We start from the raw sequence: 24,897 nt of genomic DNA on the forward strand, positions 1-24,897 counted from the left end.
TTAAAAAGAACGTAAATATATACACAGTCACCTTGGAGTACATACCTAATCAATAAAAGTCACGCAATTACCCGCCCAAACACATTTCCAATGCAAATAAATATTGTTTTACAAAAGTTTTAACACGAAAAAGGCCGTCTGTAAGATAAATTACCTGTCTGAAAAAAAAAAAGAATTTTGTATTGACAAACGATTTATGTACAAGTAGTGTCACAAAGTATTTTTTTCATTGTAGCCCGGGATTTTGTACCGAAACGATAGTTAGAGATCCGAGGTTCGAAGGCAACTTTGAATAAAATACATATATGAAAACTGTGTTCGTTTTTACGTTGGAAAGCTACAGATTTGCCCAGTACAGTAAAGCTTTCATGGGAGGTCAGTAGTCAAGTATATCAACCTGTATGTATGTGTTAGGTGTCAATAGTCAAGTATATCAACCTATATGTATGTGTTAGGTGTCAATAGATGTTTGTAAGAAAAAATCCCTTATAAATCAAATATAAGATTTTACAGAACTGCTAGAGGGTTTTAATTTTCCTTAATCGCTAACCTCACGCTCATAATTCTAACAGATTTAATTAATTTCGGTAAACAGCCATACAAGACATCAAAATGAGTCACTTACCAAGTTTGGTGAAAAAAAAACACTTTAAGTGCTTCATCAAAGAAGTTCTATTTTCACTTTTTACTTGTGATCTCTAACTGCTGTTATGCTGAACTATTTGAGTAAACCTGGAAAATACTAATATATGCCTGGATGTTACATACCAAATGGTGTAAATTCTGAGGAAAAGGTGAAATAGTAACAAGAGGCCCAAGTGGACAAAACGCGTCCATCTGATGGGAACCATGACATTTCACTTTGCTTCTAGCAAAGGTAGGTGAAGATACATCAAGCGGTTCATGAGAAGAGCTTTAACATATTTTGCGGCACTTCAGTGCAGTACAGTGGAATCATTTGAACAATTTCAAAAGGGTCAATCCAAGGATGCTTAAGACCAAGTTTGAAGAATATCTGTCAATGAGAAGAGTTGTTTAGATGTTTTCTCATTTGATCCGTGATGGCCCCTAGATGCAGACAATAAGAACCAATTAAACAAACTTAAGATTGTGCATTTAAAGGTGGTTCTGGCAAAGTTTAGTGATCATCCATCCAGCGGTTCAAGAGAAGGTATAGTTGAAAACTTTCATTTTTGCTCTTATGATCTCTACGTGCAATCAATCAGAACCATTGAACAAATTTGAGAAAGTTCGTTCATAGATGGTTCTTACAGAGTTTGGCGACCATCCATCCAATGGTTTACTATAAGAAGTCGTTTAAAGACATTTTTAGACTCTTTAGGCCACTAAGAGTAGTTAGGCAGTATCAATGGGAAAACGTAGAAAGGTCTATGAAAGGATGCTATAGACCATGTTTGCTGAAGATCCATCTAGCGGGCGCTAGTGACTAACTTTAGTAAAGATCTACGAGCCGATTCATAAGATGATGTTTTTTTTCTAGTTAAAGCTGCGGTGGTCCCTAAAAAGGAGTCAAGCGGGACCATTTGAAGACGCTCAAGGGATATTTACACAAAGATGCTACAGACCACCAGATTGTTCCAGGGAGGAAGTCATTAAGTTTTTTTTTCTTTTTTCAGCTCTGGTGACCCCTAAAATAATTAAGTGTAATCATTTATACAGTTGAACTGAGGGATTTCTATAATTCCTTCAATTTCTCTTAAACAACGCAGTAGGATTATTTTAAGCATTAAATTTCCTCACATGTAAACCTGTTACGAATAACACATGGGTCTACCAACAATTACACTAAGCTCAACACGCTTCTAATGACATCATCTGACCTATTTTTAACCTTGTACTGCTAAGATTGTTATATGCTTGGAAGTTTCTATACATAGTTTTCTTAATATAACTTTGTGTTTGATGTAATCTATATATTCGTAGTGTTGCCCTCCCTCATATTTGCGTTACTATATGACTGTAACGTGTTCTTTAAAATACTGTATTTGTCTCATGCTTTTGTATATATACTAGTATAAGCAAACTGAGGATATTACAGTCCATACTGCTTTTTTAAAGAACTGCCTATTACAAACACAGTAAAGATTTAAGAAATAATTTATAGCAAAAGAGTGTTTTATCACTATTTATGCACGATGGGCGGTAATACGTCGGGCTCAATAATTTCACGAGGGCGCAGCCCGAGTGAAATTATTTGTACGACGTATTACCGCCCGAGTGTATAAATAGTGTTAAAACAGGGTTTTGCTATAATTTATTTCGATTCTAATATGCCCTTAATCTAAAACAGTAAATAAAATATAGTAGCGCTCTTTTTTGGTCGCAACAAAAACATTGACGTCACCACACGTTAACGTGACGTCATTCTAGCGTAAGAGTGTTTTAACAGAGAAAAGCATATTAGAATTTACAATTATAACGATAAACTACAGCTGAAACACGGTATTTCAAATTCCAAAGGATCTGGTGTTTCACTTCGAGACAACCGAAATTCGACTTAAAATGACATTTCGACATGTGTTTTCAGGACGCGACTTGAAAATGTTTTCGAGATAGTTGAGCTTTTAAGGTAAGCGAGTTCGAGATATTGAGTTTCAATTGTATACTGTGACATCATTTTAAAATATTCGTGGGGGACTAATTTTCGTGGATTTCGTGGTTGAGTCAATCCACGAAATTTAATCCCAACGAACAAGTAAAATTCCCATTCATTTTATGTTCAAAAGTTAAAATCCACGAATTCATATCCCCACGAAATTGTCGTTTTGAGCAAAACCACGAAATTTCATGCCCACGAAATTGAATTGATTTTACAGTATTCAAAAACAAATAAAAGCAGAATAAATTTCTTGACTTTCCATTTATTCATTCAGGTCTATTTACATACGTGTTATGGTTCTGTGTTCTCTATGTCTGTTGAATAAGGTTTTAACCCACTCAGGACAAGACGGCGATTAATTATATGACCCATAGTTTAATCCAGGAAGTGAACTTGATATTGATTAAACATTATAAAGTCTTCATTCACTGTCCAGCTAAAATATATTAGAATATAAATCAACCAAGCTCTCAAAATAAACTTGTCAGAAACGTAACCCTACTTCGTTGTGTTAGGATCCTCGCATGTTCGGATTTAATTATGCAGAAACGAACAATCACTTATTTCCGCTTGAAGGTTTTTACATAAATCTGTTTGAAACATTGCTAATAAATAGCTTCAATTTTCAAATACATACATTAACCTTAATGACGCCTTGTTTTGGCAATAAATCATGTAAATTTTAGGTAAAAATTCAATACAAGTGAATTAAGATATTAGAAACGTTGTAATGAAATGATTTTATTGAACAGAAAACTAGCACCAATATCAAACATATTCCAAGTGATCTTTGCATATTTAACCGACTTTTAATTTTAAAAATGAATTTAAAGAAAACCCAATGATCTGTATTTAATTTTTTTACTGAAATATCAAAGAAATAAAGCATTAGACAAGTGCTATGTATGTCAGCGTTGTAACACATATTGTTGTCTAAGTCAAACCAAGTGTGTAATTATTTTGGTTTATTGCTCAATATTTCTTACGGATTTTATTGCTATTTCCCAAAGGATCTTCTTATATTATATTAAAATGTTTCCAAGGGATCTTCTTTTCTTATTATATAAAAATGCTTCCAATGAATTCTCTTATCACATTAAATCAAAATGCTTCCAGTGCTTATCATATTATATCAAAACGTTTCCAAGGGGGGTGTCTTCTTATATCATATTAAAAAACTTCAAAGGAATTTCCTTCTTATATTATATTAAAATGCTTCCAAGGAATTTTCTTATATTATATTAAAATGTTTCAAAGGGATTTTCTTATAGATTTTAATGGTTTGCTTTCAACGGATCTTAGTGAAGAATCTATTAACCTTTTACAATAGCTTTTTTTTTAAGTTAAGTTTCTTGTCGCGATTGAAAACGGCCGTCTTGTACTGTACTTAGATGTAGAAGATATAACAAAAAAAACACAGATCAAATATCAAACAGGGAATGCCATGTTCTAAAAACGCAGCTCCCCACAAAACGAAACCAACAGCACGCAGACGTGCACACTTCACCCCCCCCCCCCCCCCCCCCCCCCCACACACACATACACAAACACACACACACGCGCGCGCATACGAAGCAAACACACGAGGACAAAATGAACAAATAAAGGAACACAGTGAGGTACCGCCTTGGAACGGTCAGTTGCAAAAACACCACTGGGGAGCTTAAACAGGTTTATGGTGCGCACCCAACCTCACTCTTACCCATCCATGTTCCAAAGACACGGGACAGTGTAAATAAAAGTAATCCCCGCCGTGTGAATATTTAGCATACGTAATGGAAACAAAAAGGCATGACATGTAAAACACAAAAATGCTCCTGTATAAATTCATAAAAAGCAAACCTTAAGGACAAAAAAAACGTATGTACTCAATGCCTTTGCAAAGACAGGGCAATAAGAGAAATACCCATAAAGGAAGACGAAACAGGTCAAAAGACAGATATCAAAACAGTTAAGTCCTTTTGGATTTAAAAACTGCTTAACATAGAGTCCTCCCCCTCTTCCGTTAGACACAATGAAAGAGGGAAGCGTAGTGTCCAACTGTAAACGGGTTAAACACTAAACATGCGGTATATCTCAAAACACGTGGGTCGTAACCTCTTTTATTATTTAAAACGTTTTTAATTTTACCAAATACAGTTGGAAAATTACCATGACCCAAGATCTTACGCTGTTCGTAAACTACATCTCTATAAAACAAAATCGGGTTACAGTTCATTAAATTAATTTCTGGTTGTTTTTTTTTTTTCATTGAGTCCGTCAATAATTAAGATTACAGATGATGCTTTGGGAGTAAGCGACGTTGCTCATTTCATTACATCTCAGGAACAGACTCAAACAAGCCCAGTCTGCAGTTTGGTTATCTACTGTGCTTCCAAATGGACGTCTTATGAATTTTACTTCTAAGACTTCTTTCACGTACCAAAATCTCAATTCACATAAAAATGACAAGTATTTATTACTTTATCAGTGAGTAACGACTTGATCGAGCGTTAACGTTATTGACGTTAAACAACGTAATGTGTGATCAATTACTGCACAAATAATTGAATGAGAGAGGTGTATTTTCGGCTTTGTCAGGAGATGAAACAGTCAATTTTAAAATGAATAGGCGAAACAACATTTTAAAGATCTTAGATCTATAGGTTGTGAAGAAACAGTTATTTCGGATTTTAGATGACTTTGGATTTTTTGCAACTTTTCGTGACATAACTGTTCGAGAAATATTCAAAACACTTGATCAATGTGTTTATACAATGTAACAGGAATTTAGAAAACAATAACAGAAAGTAGATCTTAGTTAGAAACTATGGATATACGTACATATTTACTAATCCTATTTATAGTAACATTAGTGGACATAATATCGCACGTGCAGGGGTCGGGATCACTTTATGACCCGCCAAACAGAGCTGTGATGTGGAAATACGGCTTTCACACACAGAAAAATTATAACTATATGCAACTTAATTGTGGGGGTGTCAAGGTACTGTTTTTTATTTTTATTTTATTACATTGTTATTTGAAACTTCAGTCTTTGGATACTTACCTGTATAAGTTATAATGGATGCATTCTTGATTATATTTTTAAGAACAGAACAGGAGCGGTATAGCTCCCTTGCTTAACTCTTTCGAGGTTCTTGTTTACTTGACTCGAAACAGTGTCCTCTCCAGTCATTAGATTCATAAAATCATAATCTAAAGGCACATAACGAAATTATCGAAGTTTGCTATATTAAACAGAAAAGACATTTTGTTCGATTGTATCTGGCTCTAAAGGCGACTATGGACAATGTGTAAAGTCGCGAAAATATGTGACAAATCATCAAAATCTGTTTCGAATTCAGCCGTGGTAGAAAATATGTTTATCAAAAATGGAAAACGAAATGGTATAATTTAATATGTGCTGTAAAACCATTTATTTTGTGGGTATGAAATTTTGTGATATTGGCAAAAAAACTGCTTTTTTTAATAATTATGAATTCGTTGATTTTGTCCTTTAAATTTAATTGGAATTGGTCGCAAAAAAATCCATCCACTGACAGAGACAATGTTAAAGTAGTTCATGAACTTTATATAAGTTAAATAGCTTGTCAAAAATTAACATAGTTATAATTTATTGCTTTGTCATGTGGGAGAGCAAGAAAATGTTTAATCAATGAATTTTATTGACTGAAATCTGTTTAACTGTGGTTTAGCAATGTAAAAAAAAACCTGGTACAGACTTAGAGTTGTGAATGAATCAACAATTAACAGATGTTCAATTTATTAGAACGGAAATCCTTTCCATGTGGAGTTTAATTTCCGTTTCAATATTATAAAAATATTTGTTTATTACTGCAGTAAAGTTTAAAACATGGCTTGGGTTTTTGTTTAGATATTTGAAATGTTTTCATTTGGATCTGCGGTCGCCAGGTATGATGTCCATTATGAGGTTGTTTATGTTCTTTGTATTCAGTGTTATTCAATGACCTACAAATTAAAAAATTAATTGAACACAAGTCATTAATCATTAATTAGTTCTCGGGAGTTGTCGTTAATGTTAGATATTCTAAATTAGGCGTATACATTTATATAATTATGTCTCACGTTATTCCCAAATATTTTGCTGGAATTAAAACAGAAGTATCCCTTTTGTGCCTTTGAAAATGAATGAATTAAAAACCATTCTGTCTAAATAAAGTACATATTGTATACTTTTATTTGGAACTCTTTCAGCTCAATCAGTTAGGGCGATATTTATTTCTTTCAAAGCTACAGCTATTACTGAAAAGTGTGGTTTCGAAAACTCAGCAAATCATTTGGAATACAATCTCTTAACTTGACAAAATATATTACCCTTTCCTTACAGTTAGACACCCTCATAAAAAGTATGCGACAAATAACTAATTTAAACCAACTAAACCGAAACCAAAACAATTTGTTCCCCAGCAATATTAGATAGAAAATAGTTTTTACATGACAGAAAAATAGCCAAAATATAATAAAATGGTGATAAAACATGACGCGTCAATATACTTTGCCTACATTAAGTAGATGTCGCTACGTCGTTTGATATTATGACAGATTAGTACTAGTTTCATAAGATGCCAGTATGGATGTCATAAAAATGACAAAAAAGGTTAACATGGTCAGTATATCAAAATGACGTTTCATAATCATGACATTAATACTACTCATTATTGTCAATATGTAATATACAACCGTGTATCCGAACACTAAACTTAAATATTATTTATTATGCCCCCCGAAGGTGGGCATATTAAAATCTCACTGTCCGTCCGTCCTTCTTTCCGTCCGTCCGTGCGTGCGTCCGTGTAAATTCTCTTCCGGGCTGTAACTCTTCCATCCATAAAGGGATTTTGAAATTACTTGGCATAAATATTCACCATAATGAGACGACGTGTCATGCGCAAGACCCAGACCCCTAGCTCCAAGGTCAAGGTCACACTTAGAGGTCAAACGTTAAAACAGTGTCTGTTTCGTTTCCGGTCCATAACTCTGCCATCCATGAAGGGATTTTGAAATTACTTCGCATACATGTTCCCTATAATGAGGCGATGTGACATGCGCAAGATCCAGACCCCTAGCTCCAAGGTCAAGGTCACACTTAGAGACTAAATGTTAACATGGTCTGTTTCTTGTCCAGTCCATAACTCTAACATTTATCAAGGGATTTGAAAATTATATTACACAAATGCTAACCATATTGAGAAGATGTGTCGCACTTATGACCAGGGTCTCTCAGGTCAAGGTCACAAAGTGATTCATACCTAAACTATTCTGGCATATTTTGCACAGACAACTGTAGCATTCTTGGGCACGCTTCGGGGGCATTTGTCACCAATAGTGAGAGCTCTTGTTTTATTTTCTTCTTTATTATTCATTATTGTCAATATGTGATATACAATCGTGTATCCGAACACTAAACTTAGATGTTGTTAATTTTATTTACTTCTTTATTATTTAGTAAATCCATAGTAGACACAATTCCATATTTATTAATTTAAATCTTTAATTTAATAAATGATATAGAATTTAAAAATATTTCAATAAAATAATTTTTACTCAACAGATTTATGAGGTAGTGTAGTTAAGCTTTTTGAAAATGTCGAAGAGTTGATAAAATAAGAACTTAAAAACCTATTCATTTAAAATTTAAGATAAAATTAAAATGACAAAAAGTACTCAAATTATTTTAAAATAGATATTATCTAATAACAGCAAAAAGCAAAGCAATGTTATCAAACATCTAAACAGAAAATCTACGGCAGTTTGTGTATAGATGAATAAATAATATTATTTATTAACATTTAAACAAAACATATATACATGTAGACGAAATGAAATAATTAGACAACAGAAGCCAATGTTAATAACACATCTAAAACGAACACCTGCGGTAGCATCTTTATACATATGTAAACAGTTGACATTAACATGGAAATACATATACAAAGTGAAATAAATACACAACAGATGTCAATGTTTATAAAATAAAACCAAAATATAGAACGATTACATTAATATAAGTATTGAACGAAAGATATTTTAAAAGTTATTGAATTTACATACACAAACATTCATAAAGTAAATAATTCGGAAACAGAAAGCCAATATCTGTAAAACATCCAAAACGTCAGTATATGTATAGATATGTAAATTATTGACATTTACACAAACATTCCTAAAGTAAAAAATTAGGTAACAGAAGCCAATGTTTGTAGAACATCCAAAACGGCAGTATATGTATAGATATGTAAATTATTGACATTTACACAAACATTCATAAAGCAAATAATTAGGTAACAGAAAGCCAATGTTTGTAGAACATCCAAAACGGCAGTATATGTATAGCTATGTAAATTATTGACATTTACACAAATATTCATAAAGAAGAAAAATTCGGTTACAGACGCCAATTTTTGTACACAATACAAATATCATATTCCAAAAAAGATTAAACTTTACATATGTGCGTACACACACATACACATACATATATACACACATAGACCCATACATATACATACATGCACATGACTACAGGTACACATGCACAAACCTACACATGTAAAGGCATTTGGTCATTACATAAAGGTCTCAACAATTTCCCTAATAAACAAACATATTTTGTTGTACTCTGGAATGGTATGGCAGTTTGTTATCTATACAGGGAATTGTGAAACATCCAAAACGAAAGCCTATGGCAGTATATGTATAGATATGTAAATAATTTACTTTTTACACAAAAATATATAGACATAGTAAGATAACTAGATAACGGAAGCCATAAATGAGAAATAAATAGACAAAGTAAAATAATTAGACAATTGGAGCTAAGCTTTACGACTTAACAACATTGAAACCGAAGATGCTTTGAGTACATCGCACTTTAAAAAGACTTCAGTTCTTAATTAAAAGTCTTACCGAGGGATGACAATTACTTTCGAAAGATCCACAGAACATTTCAATTCATTTAAGTAACAGAATAAAGAATAAAATTAGTTTATTTTGATAAATTAAAGTAGGATGTCGTTTAAGCAGAAACATTTTCATTTGTAGGTCATTTCATATCGTAAAAATGTATTCTATAGTTTAGCAAATTTAGCAATGAATATTGAATAAAATATTTCATACAGGTGTCATGTCACCGTTTTCGATATTTCAGCAACATGAAAATGGACCTTTTAAATGTGGTGTGTGTGGCGACCCATATAATTCAACAAGACCACATGAAAAGAATGGTAGATATGGGTTGGGAATGATTAGCAGATATTATCCTGCAGGAATAAAAGGTATGCTTCAATTATCTCCATATATCCTTTAATCCTAGTCTGACATCGACAAACATTTGAAGACCTGCTGCAGTCCTACCTTTTAACCTTAAATTGTCACTGAAAAAACATGAAAATCTTGACTATGAACAGTGACGCCTATCAAAATAGAGTCTATTTTATATAACATTCTATATAAAATACCTGTGGTTTTGCGTGCTAAAGTGTGGCGCGTGGCCGTTAACTGTTACCTATTGTAATCATGGGTTGCATACACACAATAGAATTTGAATAGCCGCGGAGCAGGACTTTTATGTTTTATTATTACAGCACATGGCTGGAGTGATTGCAGTGGTTTTGCAATAATTACTCCGCGTGTCCATTTCACGTTAAAAAAGTCCCTAAATGTACTATTCGGAGGATGCTCTCAAAAAGTAAACAAATATAATTGCAAGATCAATTGCCGGAGATGGTGCTTAATAAATTAACAAATTATGAACAGAACAGAACAGATATTTTATTAACGTATACAATACATGTATCTTGTTAATACAACATGAAATTATACATATAATACAATACACGTGATAGGCAAAATGACTTTTAAGTATATGCAGAGAATGAACAGATCTGATTTTAACTATCAGTATGTTAAAGGAATATTACAACGATATCACAATAGAAACAATATCAATCTTGTTATACTAGTATACAAAAATTAATGCTAATAAATAATACGCATTTACGTATCCAAGAAGTATAGGTGGTTTAATACTTGGTGATCAACTGAATGGTAGTATATGTTATATAATAATTATTTTCAACACAAACAAACTCACAAGCATTCCCAAGACACGAGTTTAAATTCCTGGCAATAATTCATTTCTCTTGTTATTAGCTAATGTTATATACTTACACAAATTAACTAGAATAGATTTATTACTTGATTGTAGCAATTCTAAGAATTTATACATACTTGTATGAATATAGAAATAACGTTTGATGAATTTTTTACGTAATTCTTTATAAACTCTGCATTTAAGAACAAAATGAAATTCATCTTCAATCTCACTAAGATCACATAACTGACAAATTCGTTCGTGTCTTTCTAACCTGTCTCTGCCGTACCTGGCAGACCCTATACGTAACTTATGTGCAGATATACGGAGTTTCGTTAAACAACTTCGTGATGTTTTACATAATAATGTATTCAAATAATTTTCAATACAAAAATTTGTTTTAACATGTGAATTTAAAGTGTTTAAAATATTATTTGCAGCAATGTCAGCACACCATTTTTGCCTAAAACAATCTATAATTCTTTGTTATAAAATGGGTACAAATGTTTTGGCTTCAAATTGACTTGGAAAAGTCCAAACATCAGAAAAACCATGTTCGTTAAGAAGGCATTTCACATGCTGTGCCCAGTCTTTTACAGCATTATGATTACACTGTTGTAAAGCAGTTTGGTAAATACCTTTTAAAATAACATTATCTGTATTAATAACTTAAACCAGTACTTAATAATATGGACATATCTATTTATATACAGGGGATAACGCCCCAAAACTTGCAAAATAACAATGTGCCCGTTACTAGATTACTGAACTATTCACAAAATAATAAACTTTACCAAGTAATGAGACAAAGACAATTAGAGTACAACTTGTGAAGAAAAGACTGAACGAAAAGGCGATGAGGAGGACTTAGAATTTTACTTTAATCAAATCTACCGCCGAAACAGATGTTGGTTTTTATAAAGCCGTTTTTCAGCGTTACATAATAAAGAACTCGCTGCTTTTATATAGATCTATATGATTTAGAGTAACTGGATTTGTTAGTTGGATTTGCAAACAAAATTCCGAGACTTTTTTGGAAACATGTTTAATTCATCGACAGAAGTACTAAGAGACCGTTCTAAATGCACACCCATTTTGGTGAATCGAATCGAGAATATTTAGAAAACTCTATATGTGTTAGACTTCATAAAATAACAAAATCAAGATGAAATATATGTTAGGGTATTTCAAACATTTGTTACTTTGCAACCTATAGAACAATTGCCGAATTGTTTCTGATTGTTAATCCTTCCGAGTTAAAAATATAAATACAAGCCAGGAGTCTTAAGTTCCAGCCCCTGCGCCTAAAACTAGAATGTCTAAGAGTTCCGTGTATTTTTGTTTTACACTACATGCTAAAGAAACTAGAAAGCTACTGGAATCAGATCGTCTTCTGTATCTTTCACTATCCTCTGACAGTCCTCTGGAGGAGTTGCCCATTTTAAATGATTAAAAGTGAAAAGAACGGTCTCTAGCTAATGGAAATGCGAACTTTAAAGAAGCAATATTACTAAAGTATTTAGTAAAGCTAAGGCTGCAGTTAAACTTCGTTAATGTAGCTTAATGGTTTTCGCCCAACAGCTCACTTTATATAAGAATTCTGAAATTGATGATTAGATCTTAAACTTTTTATGGAGAAGTTTTTCAGATGTATCTCTGAATGAACTAACATCATAATAAGGTATTAGAGTTAACATTGTAAGGCATAAATTCAGTTTTTGAATAATACTTAGTAACTGGCTTTTTAGTAATACCGCCCGAGACTAATACAAATTCCAACAATGTTTTCAATCATAGCCCCTTTTCACAAACAATATTATCAGGTTAAACGACGAATTTATACAGCCGTGCTGAATTTGTTACCGTTTCATTACGATTTCGTCGGCGGAACTCGCTTGTACCTTTGTAAGCTCGGTACCAGCAATATGCGACAGGTGATTCAACTGGTTCCTACACTGTTCTGTTGTTTTTATATGCAACATTATTATTTTTTAAAATTTAACTTTGAAAGTGAGAAATAAAAGGAAATGTAAAAATTTAGTAATAATATCCAACTTCACAAAGTCACCCATGAGTTGTGACATGCTAAGTTTTATTTACGCTGCATATTCTTTCCTCTTCAGAAATGCCAGTGAAAGTTGAACTGCTTGCGTTTGAGAAGGGATTTTTTGAATTTCGAATATGCTCGGCTGATAATAACGAGGTGACACAAGAATGCCTGGACGAAAATATTCTACCTATTAAAGAAGGTAAACTTGTTTAGAAAATACTGGAACTAGTCAGCGATCAATCTATTTCATTTAGTTGTATGTTATATTCAAAAATACTTAGGTTTAAAGGAGAAAAATGGTCTAATCATAAATTGCTTTCTTTTGAAAGGTATTGTCCATTTACACGTCAAGCTGGTAAAATTTTTAAAACAGGAACAATGTTCATTAAGATATGACAGTTTTAAATTTTTGAAAATGACCAACCTTGAGAGCAGCCATTTTGATGACGTCATGTATAAATTTTGGAAATTCTTTTGAGTAATACCATTTTAAAAGATTATTATGTATAGCTTTTCTCTCTCGTATTGAACATTCTTTTACACTAAATAATTTAAGAAGACTGGCACACTGAATTACTTTACAACAGCGTTCTCTTAATATTTAATATCAATGATAACATATAGTAGTTATCTTCCTATTTACCTGAAGGGTAGTTTGTTTCTGTATTTTTGTGCCATATGAAATGTTTAAAGATTATGAAATCATGCCATGAATATCCTACCACTTTAGATTTCATACAGTTTGCCGGGTTTTAGTGATGAATATAGCCAGTCTATCCCTCTGATCCATGACATTCTGTGCAAAGCATGGTTGCAAATTCATTCCGTGCAAAGCATGGTTGTAAATTATCTAAATACATGTACACTGCTTACTAGCGTACAAATTAAACCAACTATAAGTCAAATCGGGTCTGCAATATTTACTGTTTGTTTTGTCCTCGTTGCTTCTATTTTTCAGATTTTGTTAGGACCGAATATATTATGTTGTTATTAAGTGATTAAGTATATATCAATATCTATTTCAAGAAAAAAAATAATTTTAGGATTTTATTTAATGATAACATCCTTACATCATTTAAATATGTTTCAGCAAAAAACTTTCTGTTTGTAGACTACAGTCTGTCTTTGATTTTAATGCCGACCGTAACTTTGTAAATTCTTGTCCGGGCTGTAATTCTGTCATCCATGAAGGAAATTTTGAAATAGTTTGGCATAAATATTCTAACCTTAATGAGACGACGTTTAATGTGTAACACTCAGACCCCTTTCTACAAGGTCAAGGCCACACTTAGAAGTCAAACAGTCTGTTTTGTGTCCGGATCGTAACCTCGCCATTCATCAAGGGGTTTTAAAGGTGGTCAATCACATTTAAACAACATTTAATGACATTTTTACTTTTTGTATATTCTGGTAGAGAATTATTTAAGGAACAAAAAGACCGATTACATAGAGTTAGATTCCTATTTGAAATGTATATTTTATTATTTTTATAAAATTTTGTAATTACTCCCCTTTAATATGAAAGTATATAAAAAGCTGGGTATTTCTTTTTATTTCGATACAATGTCTAGTTTTACATTTGCATTTGATAGACATATCAACTATTGAACAATCTGAACCAAAATGCAAGTTTAAAAGCTGTGTGTAGCTTCTGAATTCATTTATTTCCAATCTATCTTGGTTGCGCAACCAAGATAGGCAAAGGGAGGTAATAATATTTTTTCAAACTTGCGTTTCTAATGAATTCCATCTAAATACATAATTTTTAATGCAAATATTTTACAAATATATTACAGTATGTCTAATATTTATACATTTCCTTAGGCAAAGTATGTTTATCAAATTTATACCTATGATAAAATAACTCTATCTTGTTTGGGCAACCAGGATAGGAAAATGAAATTTTAAAAATACCTCCAGTGAAAATCTAATTTGTATTAAGTGTTAAGTGAACATAAATGAGTGTAAATGATCAGATGCTAAAGTTTCGAACAAATCCGTTACATGGCCAAAATCTGATTATCCACCTTTAAAAGTACTTAGCATAAATGTTTATCACTTGAAAATGAGAACCCTTGCTCCAAGGTCAAGGTGTTAACAGGGTTATTTTTGTGTCCGATCCATATTTCTGCTGTCCATGGAGGGATTTTGAAATATCTTGGCGTAAATGGTAACTATAATCAGACAATGTGTCACGCGCATGACCCAGATCCCTTGCTCCAAGGTCAGTGTCATATTTAGAAGTCATATCATAATAGATCTTTACGTGTCCGATATATAACTCTGTTATCCATGAGGGGGTTTTGAAACAACTTGGCATAAGTGTTTACCATAAGGAGACAATGTGTTACGCGCAAGACACAGATCCCTAGCTCCAAGATCAAGTTTATACTTAGAAATCAAGTGAAAGGTTAAAAGGGTCTGTTTCATATCCGATTCGTAACTCTGTCATTAATCATGTTACAATCTAAATATTTTAAGATTTTGTACCAACTGCAATTAGCTCAGTGGTAAAGCATACAGTCCATGTTAAGCAGATCTTTTACTGTGTGGGTTCGCAACTCACCATCGACATTATTTTTTTTCTCGTATTACTAAACATTTAGATTCCTTCATGAACTATGTGACAACACAACAGAGAAGTATTATAAGCCGACATGGCAGATCAGAAAAGTTTACCATTATATCAAAGATGATATTGACTAAATGCATGCATTTAAGCCATGCAAATAATAAACATACTGTTGTTTTATATAAAGGCAACCATACAAATACAAACCATCAAAGAAAGAAACAAAGATATGGGAATGAAAATGAAAACGAAAAGAAAAAAACACACACACAAACACACACAAAGAATAAACATGAAAAAAAACTCACGTAGATTCGACCCCACAAAATGATTACACGCAAGACCCAGACCCCTAGCTCCAAGATCAAGTTTACACTTAGAGGTCAAGTGAAAGGTTAAAAGGGTCTGTTTCATACCCGGTTCGTAACTCTGTCATTAATCAAGAAATTTCGAAATTAATTAGCAGAAATATTCCCCGAAAACGAGAAAACGTGCCGTGCATAACAACCAGACCACTAGCTCCACGATCGATGTCACATTTAGAGGTTAACGGTTTGCATGAAGTGTTTCTTGTCAGTTCCATACCTATTCCGTCGATGAAGACATTTTAAAATTACATGGCATAAACGTTCCCTATATTAAAATGACGTGTCAGGCGCCAGTCCAAAATCTCTAGTTTCAAAGTCAAAGTCAAACTTAGATCAAAAAGCTAAAATAATAGAGTCAATAACTCTGTCATCATCAAACATTATTTGTCACAATTTTCCCTATGATGAGTTAGTGTGTCATGTTCAAGACCCAGACCCTAGCTCTAAGGTCAAGGTTACCTTCGGAGAAATTTTTTCTCTTGTCGGAAAATTAGTCATACCTTAGCTATTCTGGCATATTTTGCGCATCGAACTGTAGCATTCTTGGACAAACCTCTGGGGGCGTTTGTCACTAATAGTGCCATCTCTTGTTTGAGCTTCAATTCTAACTTTAAGAGTTATATATATTTGTACTTATCCCTTTAAAATGTCAAGGTCAGTAGTGACTATTGTCAAGTTACCTTAAAGACACACCACTAACTGTAACCTTTTGTATTTCCATAATGCTGTCTGACTAAAGTACATCTCCTGTTACGCTATACTTAGGATCTGAAGACGTGCTATTGATAGCCTCGTTCTGACGACCATTCCGTTAGCCAGACAGAAGGCTTACTTACAACATTTTGTAAGAATAAAAAATTTGTAAGCGACTGGTCCCGGATTCGAGTCCCTGACAGCCTACACATTTTTACTTACTTACAACATTTTGTTAGAATAAAAAATCTATACATGTATTTTGACTGGGTTTTTGGTAGTTACATTTTTTATGACGTAAAGTGTCAGCCGGTTAGCTCTGTCGGTAAAGCGTTAGCTCTGTCGGTAGAGCACTTGCTCTGTAAGAGACTGGTCCCGGATTCGAGTCCCTGACAGCCTACACATTTTTCTTAATCTTTGACATTCAAACAAGTCGACTGATTGGTTAAAATAAAAAAAAATAGTTTTGCGAAAATAAAAATAGCAATTCTGGAAATTAAAAATACATGTATACAGAAGACGATTAAGAATGGGTCATTCTCGGATCTTCGTTTAGAAGATCAAGTACTTCAGTCAGATTGTTCCATAATTGTCATTATACATTTTTGTATGAAGAAATGAGAAATGACAATTGTCTAATTACAGTTTGACAGTAACAGATATAAGGCTAAGACAATGTATTACTAAATATATTATTCAATTAATGTAGTAGTATGCACGGCACTTCATGTATTAAGGTGAGTTTAGATCACTCTTTGTTTCTATATACAGTGTAAGATAGTTATTATTCTATTTTTTTTATAAAACTATACTGAGAAGAGAATGACTGAGTAAGTTTGCAGATGAAGTTGTGAAAACCGGACTGAGCTTGTCCACCTGTCATCTTGTAGAATAGTTGTATGAAACCAGTATTACCAGAATTATTTGTACAGAGTTCATGTGGGAGGAAAAAGTAGACCACTAGGTATTGGTGGGTCTTTCACTCTTCTAACTTGTTAAATACCGATGAATAAAAATAAATGCTATAGTCTATAATTAACAGTAAATGCGAATACGTTAATGCTACACACCGATAACCACACAAAAACTACATGCAGATATAGACTTGCCACAGTTCTCTACTGCGAAAATCTAAAGTGGTAATTTTGACTGGGAATTCACGGCATGAAGAAAAAATATCTTGATAGTTATTTTTATATATCTGCTCGAGAATGTAAATTTTTCATTTTTCTTTGACGAACACGCTGTGTTGTTTCTTACAAACTTGACAATGGAATTAGATCAAACTTTCCCCGTACATACAATAAGGGCTGTTATATTTCGATCTTCTCAGATCGCTCAGCACGACTTTTATGTCGTGTTACTGTACTGTTTAGTTTCTCAGCTTAAACATTTCGGCCTTGGTGGTTCCAATATTCCCGCTTTGGGTATTGTATAAACAATCCTTGGATATGGTCCCTGCTTTTTAATTTTGTCTTTTGGCAGTTCCTGTGATATGCAGGGTCCATAACCTCAGATCCCTTATCTAAATTCCAGTTTGTTTAGTTCTGCCGACTGTTTTCTCGTTTATGGTTAACCCATTATTTTAACTGGGGACCACACGCCACTTTTCATGGAAATTACACGCTAGTATCATTGAAGGTTTTATGTGCACCGTCGTATGAACACATCTGCGGATGTCTAAATTGTTTTGTGGTTGTTGTTTTTTTGTACTTGTAGCATGTGTAAATATTGAGTGGCTAGAGGGCGTGGACGATATCATCCATTTTCACTACCGTCCGGCTCAATCAAACCGAGTATGCAACATTTTCGTTTTTTGTCGTGTTGAGCGGCCTGTGGGGTTTCCACTTTTTCTATTTTATATAATATTTAGTTCATTGTTTCCTGATTCCGAAATTGTCAAAATGATTTTGAAGCTGAAATGATTAGATGCTACAAAATGATTGGTATAAAACAAAGGTTTGAAACAGAAAAGTAACAGCTTTGGTGTTACATTTAACGAAAATTTGTAGTTTTACTGTAGTTTTTTAAATCATGATTTATTTGCTTGTTTATAAATTACTTGCAACGATATAAAGTCTGTATAAGTGTTTTGCATTGAGAGCTGTGTTAATTCAAAGTCTTACAGTCAGATCTCAATGATTTTTATTTTCTACGACTTTGTATAAGTATACCAACTATGACAAGAAATTAGTTCTGATTCTTTAATTTCGTCTGTTTGTATAAATTGAATTTTCGTAAGTGTGACGTCCACATGCCGCTAAAAGACTTTACTCGCTGAAGTTTGAGTAACTGCTCATTTTACTGAGTGAAATATCTGTCTCAAGTATGGTTTCGCTAAGACCTGTTTAACACTTACCCAGCTAAATTTCTATAATCATGATAATGAACTTATCTATCTGTCAATCTGGACATTACCATTAACTGTTAAAAGGAGTGCTTACCAAAAAGATACTGACTGAATGGCGAACAGTGCAGATCATGATCAGACTGTACGGATGTGCAGGCTGATCATGATCTACGCTGGCCGCAAAGGCAGAATCAGTCGTGTCCAGCATGATAGTGATCACACACTTAAACAAAACCAGATTAAAATTGACAAACGCTCTTACTCTTTGGAACAAAAGTGAATTTCGAATAACTGTCTGAAACGTGATCATGATAATTATTCTATGCGAATCAAGCGTCAATATGCAACAGAAAAACAGCACCGGAGAATATATCGCGTTAGAATAACTGTGGTAAAATATGGAATGCTGTTACCTCAGGAGGAATTGGGTACAATACGGAATACTTTTTTAAAAAATCGGTGTATTTTCTTATCATTGATATGTAACATCATAACTTGACCTTGACTATAACAAATACACGTTAAAGGATGCCTTTTTAATTAAAGTTAAAAAAATATTGAAACATTAAGCAGTTTAATTTTCTTGACTGACATTTTCCCCTTACCACAAGTAAACAGCTAACAAAATATGAATTTGAGTCATAAACTTTCTTTAATTAACAATTTGTACTCGTTCATTCAGGTTACCTTGCCGGAACGCCTTTACGATTTTTTCCGAAAGGTGCCGGAGATTTCCGACTGACTGTGGCAATACCACCCAATATGACATGCGACAGATGCGTTCTACAATGGCGATATCATACAGGTAAGAAAAATAACAATAGAGATATCAAACAGGAAAACTAGATAAAACTGGAGATATAATACAGGTAAGATAGACAACAATGGAAATATCGTACAGAAAAGCTGGATGGCAACTGGAGATACCATACAGGTAAGCTAGATAACATTTGAGATATTAAACAATAAAGCTAGATAAAACAGGAGATATCATACAGGTAAGCTAGATAACAATTGAGATATCATACAGATAAGCTGACAATGGAGATATTAAACAGGAAATCTAGATAAAACTGGAGATATCATACAGATAAGCTGACAATGGAGATATTAAACAGGAAAGCTAGAAAAAAAGGAGCTAACATACAGGTAAGCTAGATAGCAACGGAGATATTGCACAGGTAAGCTAGATAACAACTGTGATATCATACAGGTAAGCTGACATTGGAGATATTAAACTTGAAATCTAGATAATCTGGAGATATCATACAGGTAAGGTAGATAACATTAGAGATATTGTACAAGTAAGAAAGATAACATTTGTGATATCACACAGGTAAACTAGATAACAATGAAGATATCATACAGGCAAGCTGACAATGGAGATATTAAACAATAAAGTTAGATAAGACTGGAGATATCATTCAGGTAAGCTAGATAACAATTGAGATATTATACAGGTAAGCTGACAATGGAGATATTAAACAGGAAATCTAGATAAAACTGGAGATATCATACAGGTAAGGTAGATAACAATGGAGATATCATACAAGTAAGAAAGATAACATTTGTGCTATCACACAGGAAATTAGATAACAATGAAGATATCATACAGGCAAGCTGACAATGGAGATATTAAACAATAAAGCTAGATAAGACTAGAGATATCATACAGGTAAGCTGACAATGGAGATATTAAACAGGACATCTAGATAAAACTAGAGATATCATACTGGTAAGCTGACAATGGAGATATTAAACAGATAATAAACAGGAAATCTAGATAAAACTGGAGATATCTTACAGCTAAGGTAGATAACAATGGAGATGTCGTACAGGTAAGAAAGATAACAATGCAGATATCATACAAGTAAGAAAGATAATTATGGAAATATCGTACAGGGACAGGGAAGCTAGATAGCAATTGTGATATCACACAGGTAACTAGATAACAATGAAGATATCGTACAGGTAAGCTAACAATGGAGATATTAAACTGGATATATCGTACAGGTAAGCTAGATAGCAACGGAGATATCGTACATGTAAGCTAGATATTAATTGTGATATCACATGGGTAAGCTAGATAACAATGAAGATAGCATACAGATAAGCTGATGACAATGGAAATATCATACATGTAAGCTAGATAACAATTGAGATTCCATACAGATAAGCTCAAAACAATGGAGTTATCATACAGGTAGGCTAAATAACAATTGAGATATCAAGCAGGTAAGTTATATAACAATGGATATATCATGCAGGTAAGCTAGATGACATTAGAGATATCATAAAGGTGAATTACATAACAATGGGGATATCATACAGGTAAATAAAATCAGAATAGATATATCATTCAGGTAAGCTAGGTTACATTCAGATATCATTCAGGTATACAAAACAAAATGACAATTGAGGAATGGTACAGGTAAACTAGATAACAATGGAGATATCATACAGGTAAGCTGGATAGTAATGGAGATATCGTACAGGTAAGCTGGATAGCAATGGAGATATCGTACAGGTAAGCTGGATAGCAATGGAGATATCGTACAGGTAAGCTAGATAGCAATGGAGATATCATACAGGTAAGCTGGATAGCAATGGAGATATCATACAGGTAAGCTGGATAGCAATGGAGATATCATACAGGTAAGCTGGATGAAATGCTTTCAGAGATAATGCTTATAAATAAAACTGAACTGGTCAACTAATTAAAATCTTTTTGAATACCAATGATAAGGTGTAAACTTTATGTAACTTCAACGAACAGAACTTAACAAAATTACAGTAAAAGATTCCTCTGAAAAAAAAAATGATGTGACAATAAAATGTAGTTCGTACGACAATAAGTTTAAAAGCAGGCTTATCGTAATAGGATGAAGACATTGGTGCCAGTGTACCACCTATATTTTCTTAATATTTGTCAGAGAAAAGTAAGCAAATTTCCTATATTTATAGCTAGACATACATCATGTCGCTAACTGGGCTACACGTCAGAGATATGAATAGCGTTTTCAATGTATACAAAAATGAATAGAGGGCCTGAGAAATGTTTACGGTAGTCTATCGGTTGACTTACCCTTTTACCTCTAATCATTTACATGTATATATTTTCAATGCGCTATACGTGTGCCATTAAGCTCTCTTATTTAAGAAAAATACGACAACTGGCAGGCTGAAGTTCACAACTGTTCAAATTATGATACAACGGTGTATTTATTTTCATAAATTTAAAACATTAATAACTTTACTTAGAGGCTTAAATACACTAGCCTAGTTAGACTCTAAAGTTCATAACATTTGAAAATGGATGTGGTCAATATTGATCATTCAAATAAATTCGATAAATCTCAATGATAAAGTCCTTTACAAGTACATAATGTAATAAAGTAACGAATCTTTTTTATGATAAGAGCTATATATTAATATGGGAAGCATACGCGATAACATATACATTTTGAAAATATGTGAAAAATTTCAGATTTCGCCAAGAATCCAGGAACACTGGATTGGTTAAATGCCGTCTACTACATAACCGAAATACTGTTGTAAATCAAGTACATAAAAACTCAGTGATAATTGTATAGCATGATGTATGAATGTAATGTATCTTTTTTACAATAAAAGTTAAAAATACATGGAAGACATACGTAAAGACATACATATTTTCAAAATGTGAGTCAAACTTCAGTTCTGGTTCATAATTCACCGATAGTCCAAAACATCAGCAAAGCACGATTAGTTTTAAATACTGTGACTCACTGCAGACCTGGAGCGCTTGTATAAATTATAGGCTCCGGTATATACCGGATTCAAGCAATTTGAATGAAAAATATCTTAAATGTATATATTTTGTAACTATGGTAATACTACGAACATGCAATAATTTGCGTATTTTGCCGTGCGCTCCAATTGATAATCACTTCCGGTCTTGCAGAGAAGACCGCTCCAGGTCTGCAATGAGCAACATCGGGTTTTTCAAGGCTCAGTCAATATCTGTGTAATAGAATTCAACAGAAACTGGTGCTATGGGGAGTTGGGGTATTAAGGGGTTGCACATTCCATTACCTCTAATGAACAGACTCAGTCAAACCGAGTGATCTATTATTTTGCTTGGTTGCATTCTATACATCTTAAGGATCTTCTTAAAAATTATATTATCATAATGCCTTTGTTTAAAACGTGGCTGTCATATTTTCCGTTATGAACATAAAATATATTATTTTCTTGTTAAATCCAATTCCATTTATTATTTTCTGTAATATTTGTCAAAGTGTTGAATATTGCTGAATATAAGAGAAAGTTTTATTGAATCTATTGTTTTTATTACCTCCATTTATGGATCCACCTGTAAACGTTCATGTGCGGCATCATGACCAACTAAATTAAAGGCTTAATTTAAGCATCATAGACATTTAAGCCGTGCCATGGGAAAACCAACATAGTGGGTATGCGACCAGCATGGATCCAGACCAGCCTGCGCATCCGCGCAGTCTGGTCAGGCTCCATGCTGTTCGCTTTTAAAGCCTATTGGAATTGGAGAAACTATTAGCGAACAGCATGGATCCTGACCAGACTGCGCGGATGCGCAGGTTGGTCTGGATCCATGCTGGTCGCAAACCCATTATGTTGGTTTTCCCATGGCACGGCTCAATTAATTATGTTTAGCAGCTTCAACTTACATCATTAGGATCATTAGCATTGTATGAATTAACTTAAGCTATGAAATGATAAATATATATCACATCAGAAAGTGCGAAGTGATATATCGTAGTTATTAATATTTGTATACTGAATTTCAATAACTGCACTACGTGCGTTGTAGTCATTGCATCTTATTAACTTTAATTGGGAAATTCATTTGATATGAAATGAGCCATGCCATGGGAAAACCAACATAGTGGGTTTGCGACCAGCATGGATCCAGACCGCATCCGCGCGGTCTGGCCAGGATCCATGCTATTCGCTAATGGTTTCTCCAGTTCCAATAGGCTTTAAAAGTGAATAGCATGGATCCTGACCAGACTGCGCGGATGCGCAGGCTGGTTTGGATCCATGCTGGTCGCAAACCCACTATGTTGGTTTTCTCATGGCACGGCTCAATTATTATATTTAATGAAGAGACGATTCACGAACTAATACTTCATTTAAATATTTCTATTCTTAAATTATGAACTTCTAAGAAAGTGGTTATGGATATATTCAATTAACAGTAATATGATAGGAAAATGAGAAGAATGGGTATTCCAAGAGTGATATTATTGGAAATAGAAAGAAATGGCATATCACGTGTGAGAGTGATATTATTGTAAATAATGGATAGAATGTCGTTTTTCGTTTTCAGTCTAATTGAAGCGATATTATAAGAAAACGGGAAGAATTTACATTCCATGTATGAGAGCGATATTATTGGAAGAAAGGAAGAATGGACATTCCACGTATGAGAGCGACATCATGAATGCGCACTCAACTGATAGAACGAATACAAATTTGTTTTATAAATGAAATAACCTCAGTAACCGGGCTTAACTTTTGCTGGTTTGTTTCACACACCTATCTGCAAGGAAAATGTTAAGAATGGTTCAACATAACATTAAAGTCATGGAACAATCATCTTTACAGGCACTGTAAATAAAATTGTGTGTAGTATCTAACAGAGCTAAACAAGGTTAGATGTATCATCTTTCTTTTATAACCTCGAAAACAGTGCAGCAAATCATTTAATCGAAACACTTATTTTTATCAATATTTAAAAACGAGAGTAGTTACTTATCCCGAAAAGCATAGAATTTTTGACTTGCCCCTTAGAAGCACTGCGCGACTTTAAACAGTGGCGGGTGACAGAATCCTTTTCCCTTCACCTTTCGTAAATAAAAATTTGATTTTTTTTTCTTTTCAGCCAATAGCTGGGGCACGGACCCTGTGACTAAAGAGCAAGGTTTGGGTATGGGACCACAGGAGGAGTTCCGGAATTGTGCAGATATTCGTATTGGTGGAACGATTCCAAACAGTGTTCGAGATAACCCATTCTTTGCACCACCAGATGCACGGTATATAAACACCAAATTTTCGTGCACACAAAACATAACAACTTTTTATTGTGATGACTAAGCTGTTGCACC

At 33.5% G+C, this 24,897-nt stretch overlaps 1 protein-coding gene across 1 annotated transcript in view; it reads left to right on the forward strand.

Moving 5' to 3' along the window:
• Nucleotides 1-5,179: 5,179 nt before the first annotated feature.
• LOC123542238 (uncharacterized) overlaps nt 5,180-24,897 on the forward strand; it is a 28,402-nt gene continuing 8,684 nt past the window's right edge. Inside the window, exons 1-5 of the mRNA XM_045327955.2 lie at nt 5,180-5,606; nt 9,792-9,918; nt 12,860-12,985; nt 19,452-19,574; nt 24,675-24,825. Of these exons, the coding sequence (XP_045183890.2) occupies nt 5,430-5,606; nt 9,792-9,918; nt 12,860-12,985; nt 19,452-19,574; nt 24,675-24,825 (704 nt within the window). The 5' untranslated portion in view covers nt 5,180-5,429. The remainder of the gene's footprint in view (nt 5,607-9,791; nt 9,919-12,859; nt 12,986-19,451; nt 19,575-24,674; nt 24,826-24,897) is intronic.

This window comes from Mercenaria mercenaria, chromosome 19 (assembly GCF_021730395.1).
Source record: "Mercenaria mercenaria strain notata chromosome 19, MADL_Memer_1, whole genome shotgun sequence".
Classification (NCBI taxonomy): Eukaryota; Metazoa; Mollusca; class Bivalvia; order Venerida; family Veneridae; genus Mercenaria; species Mercenaria mercenaria.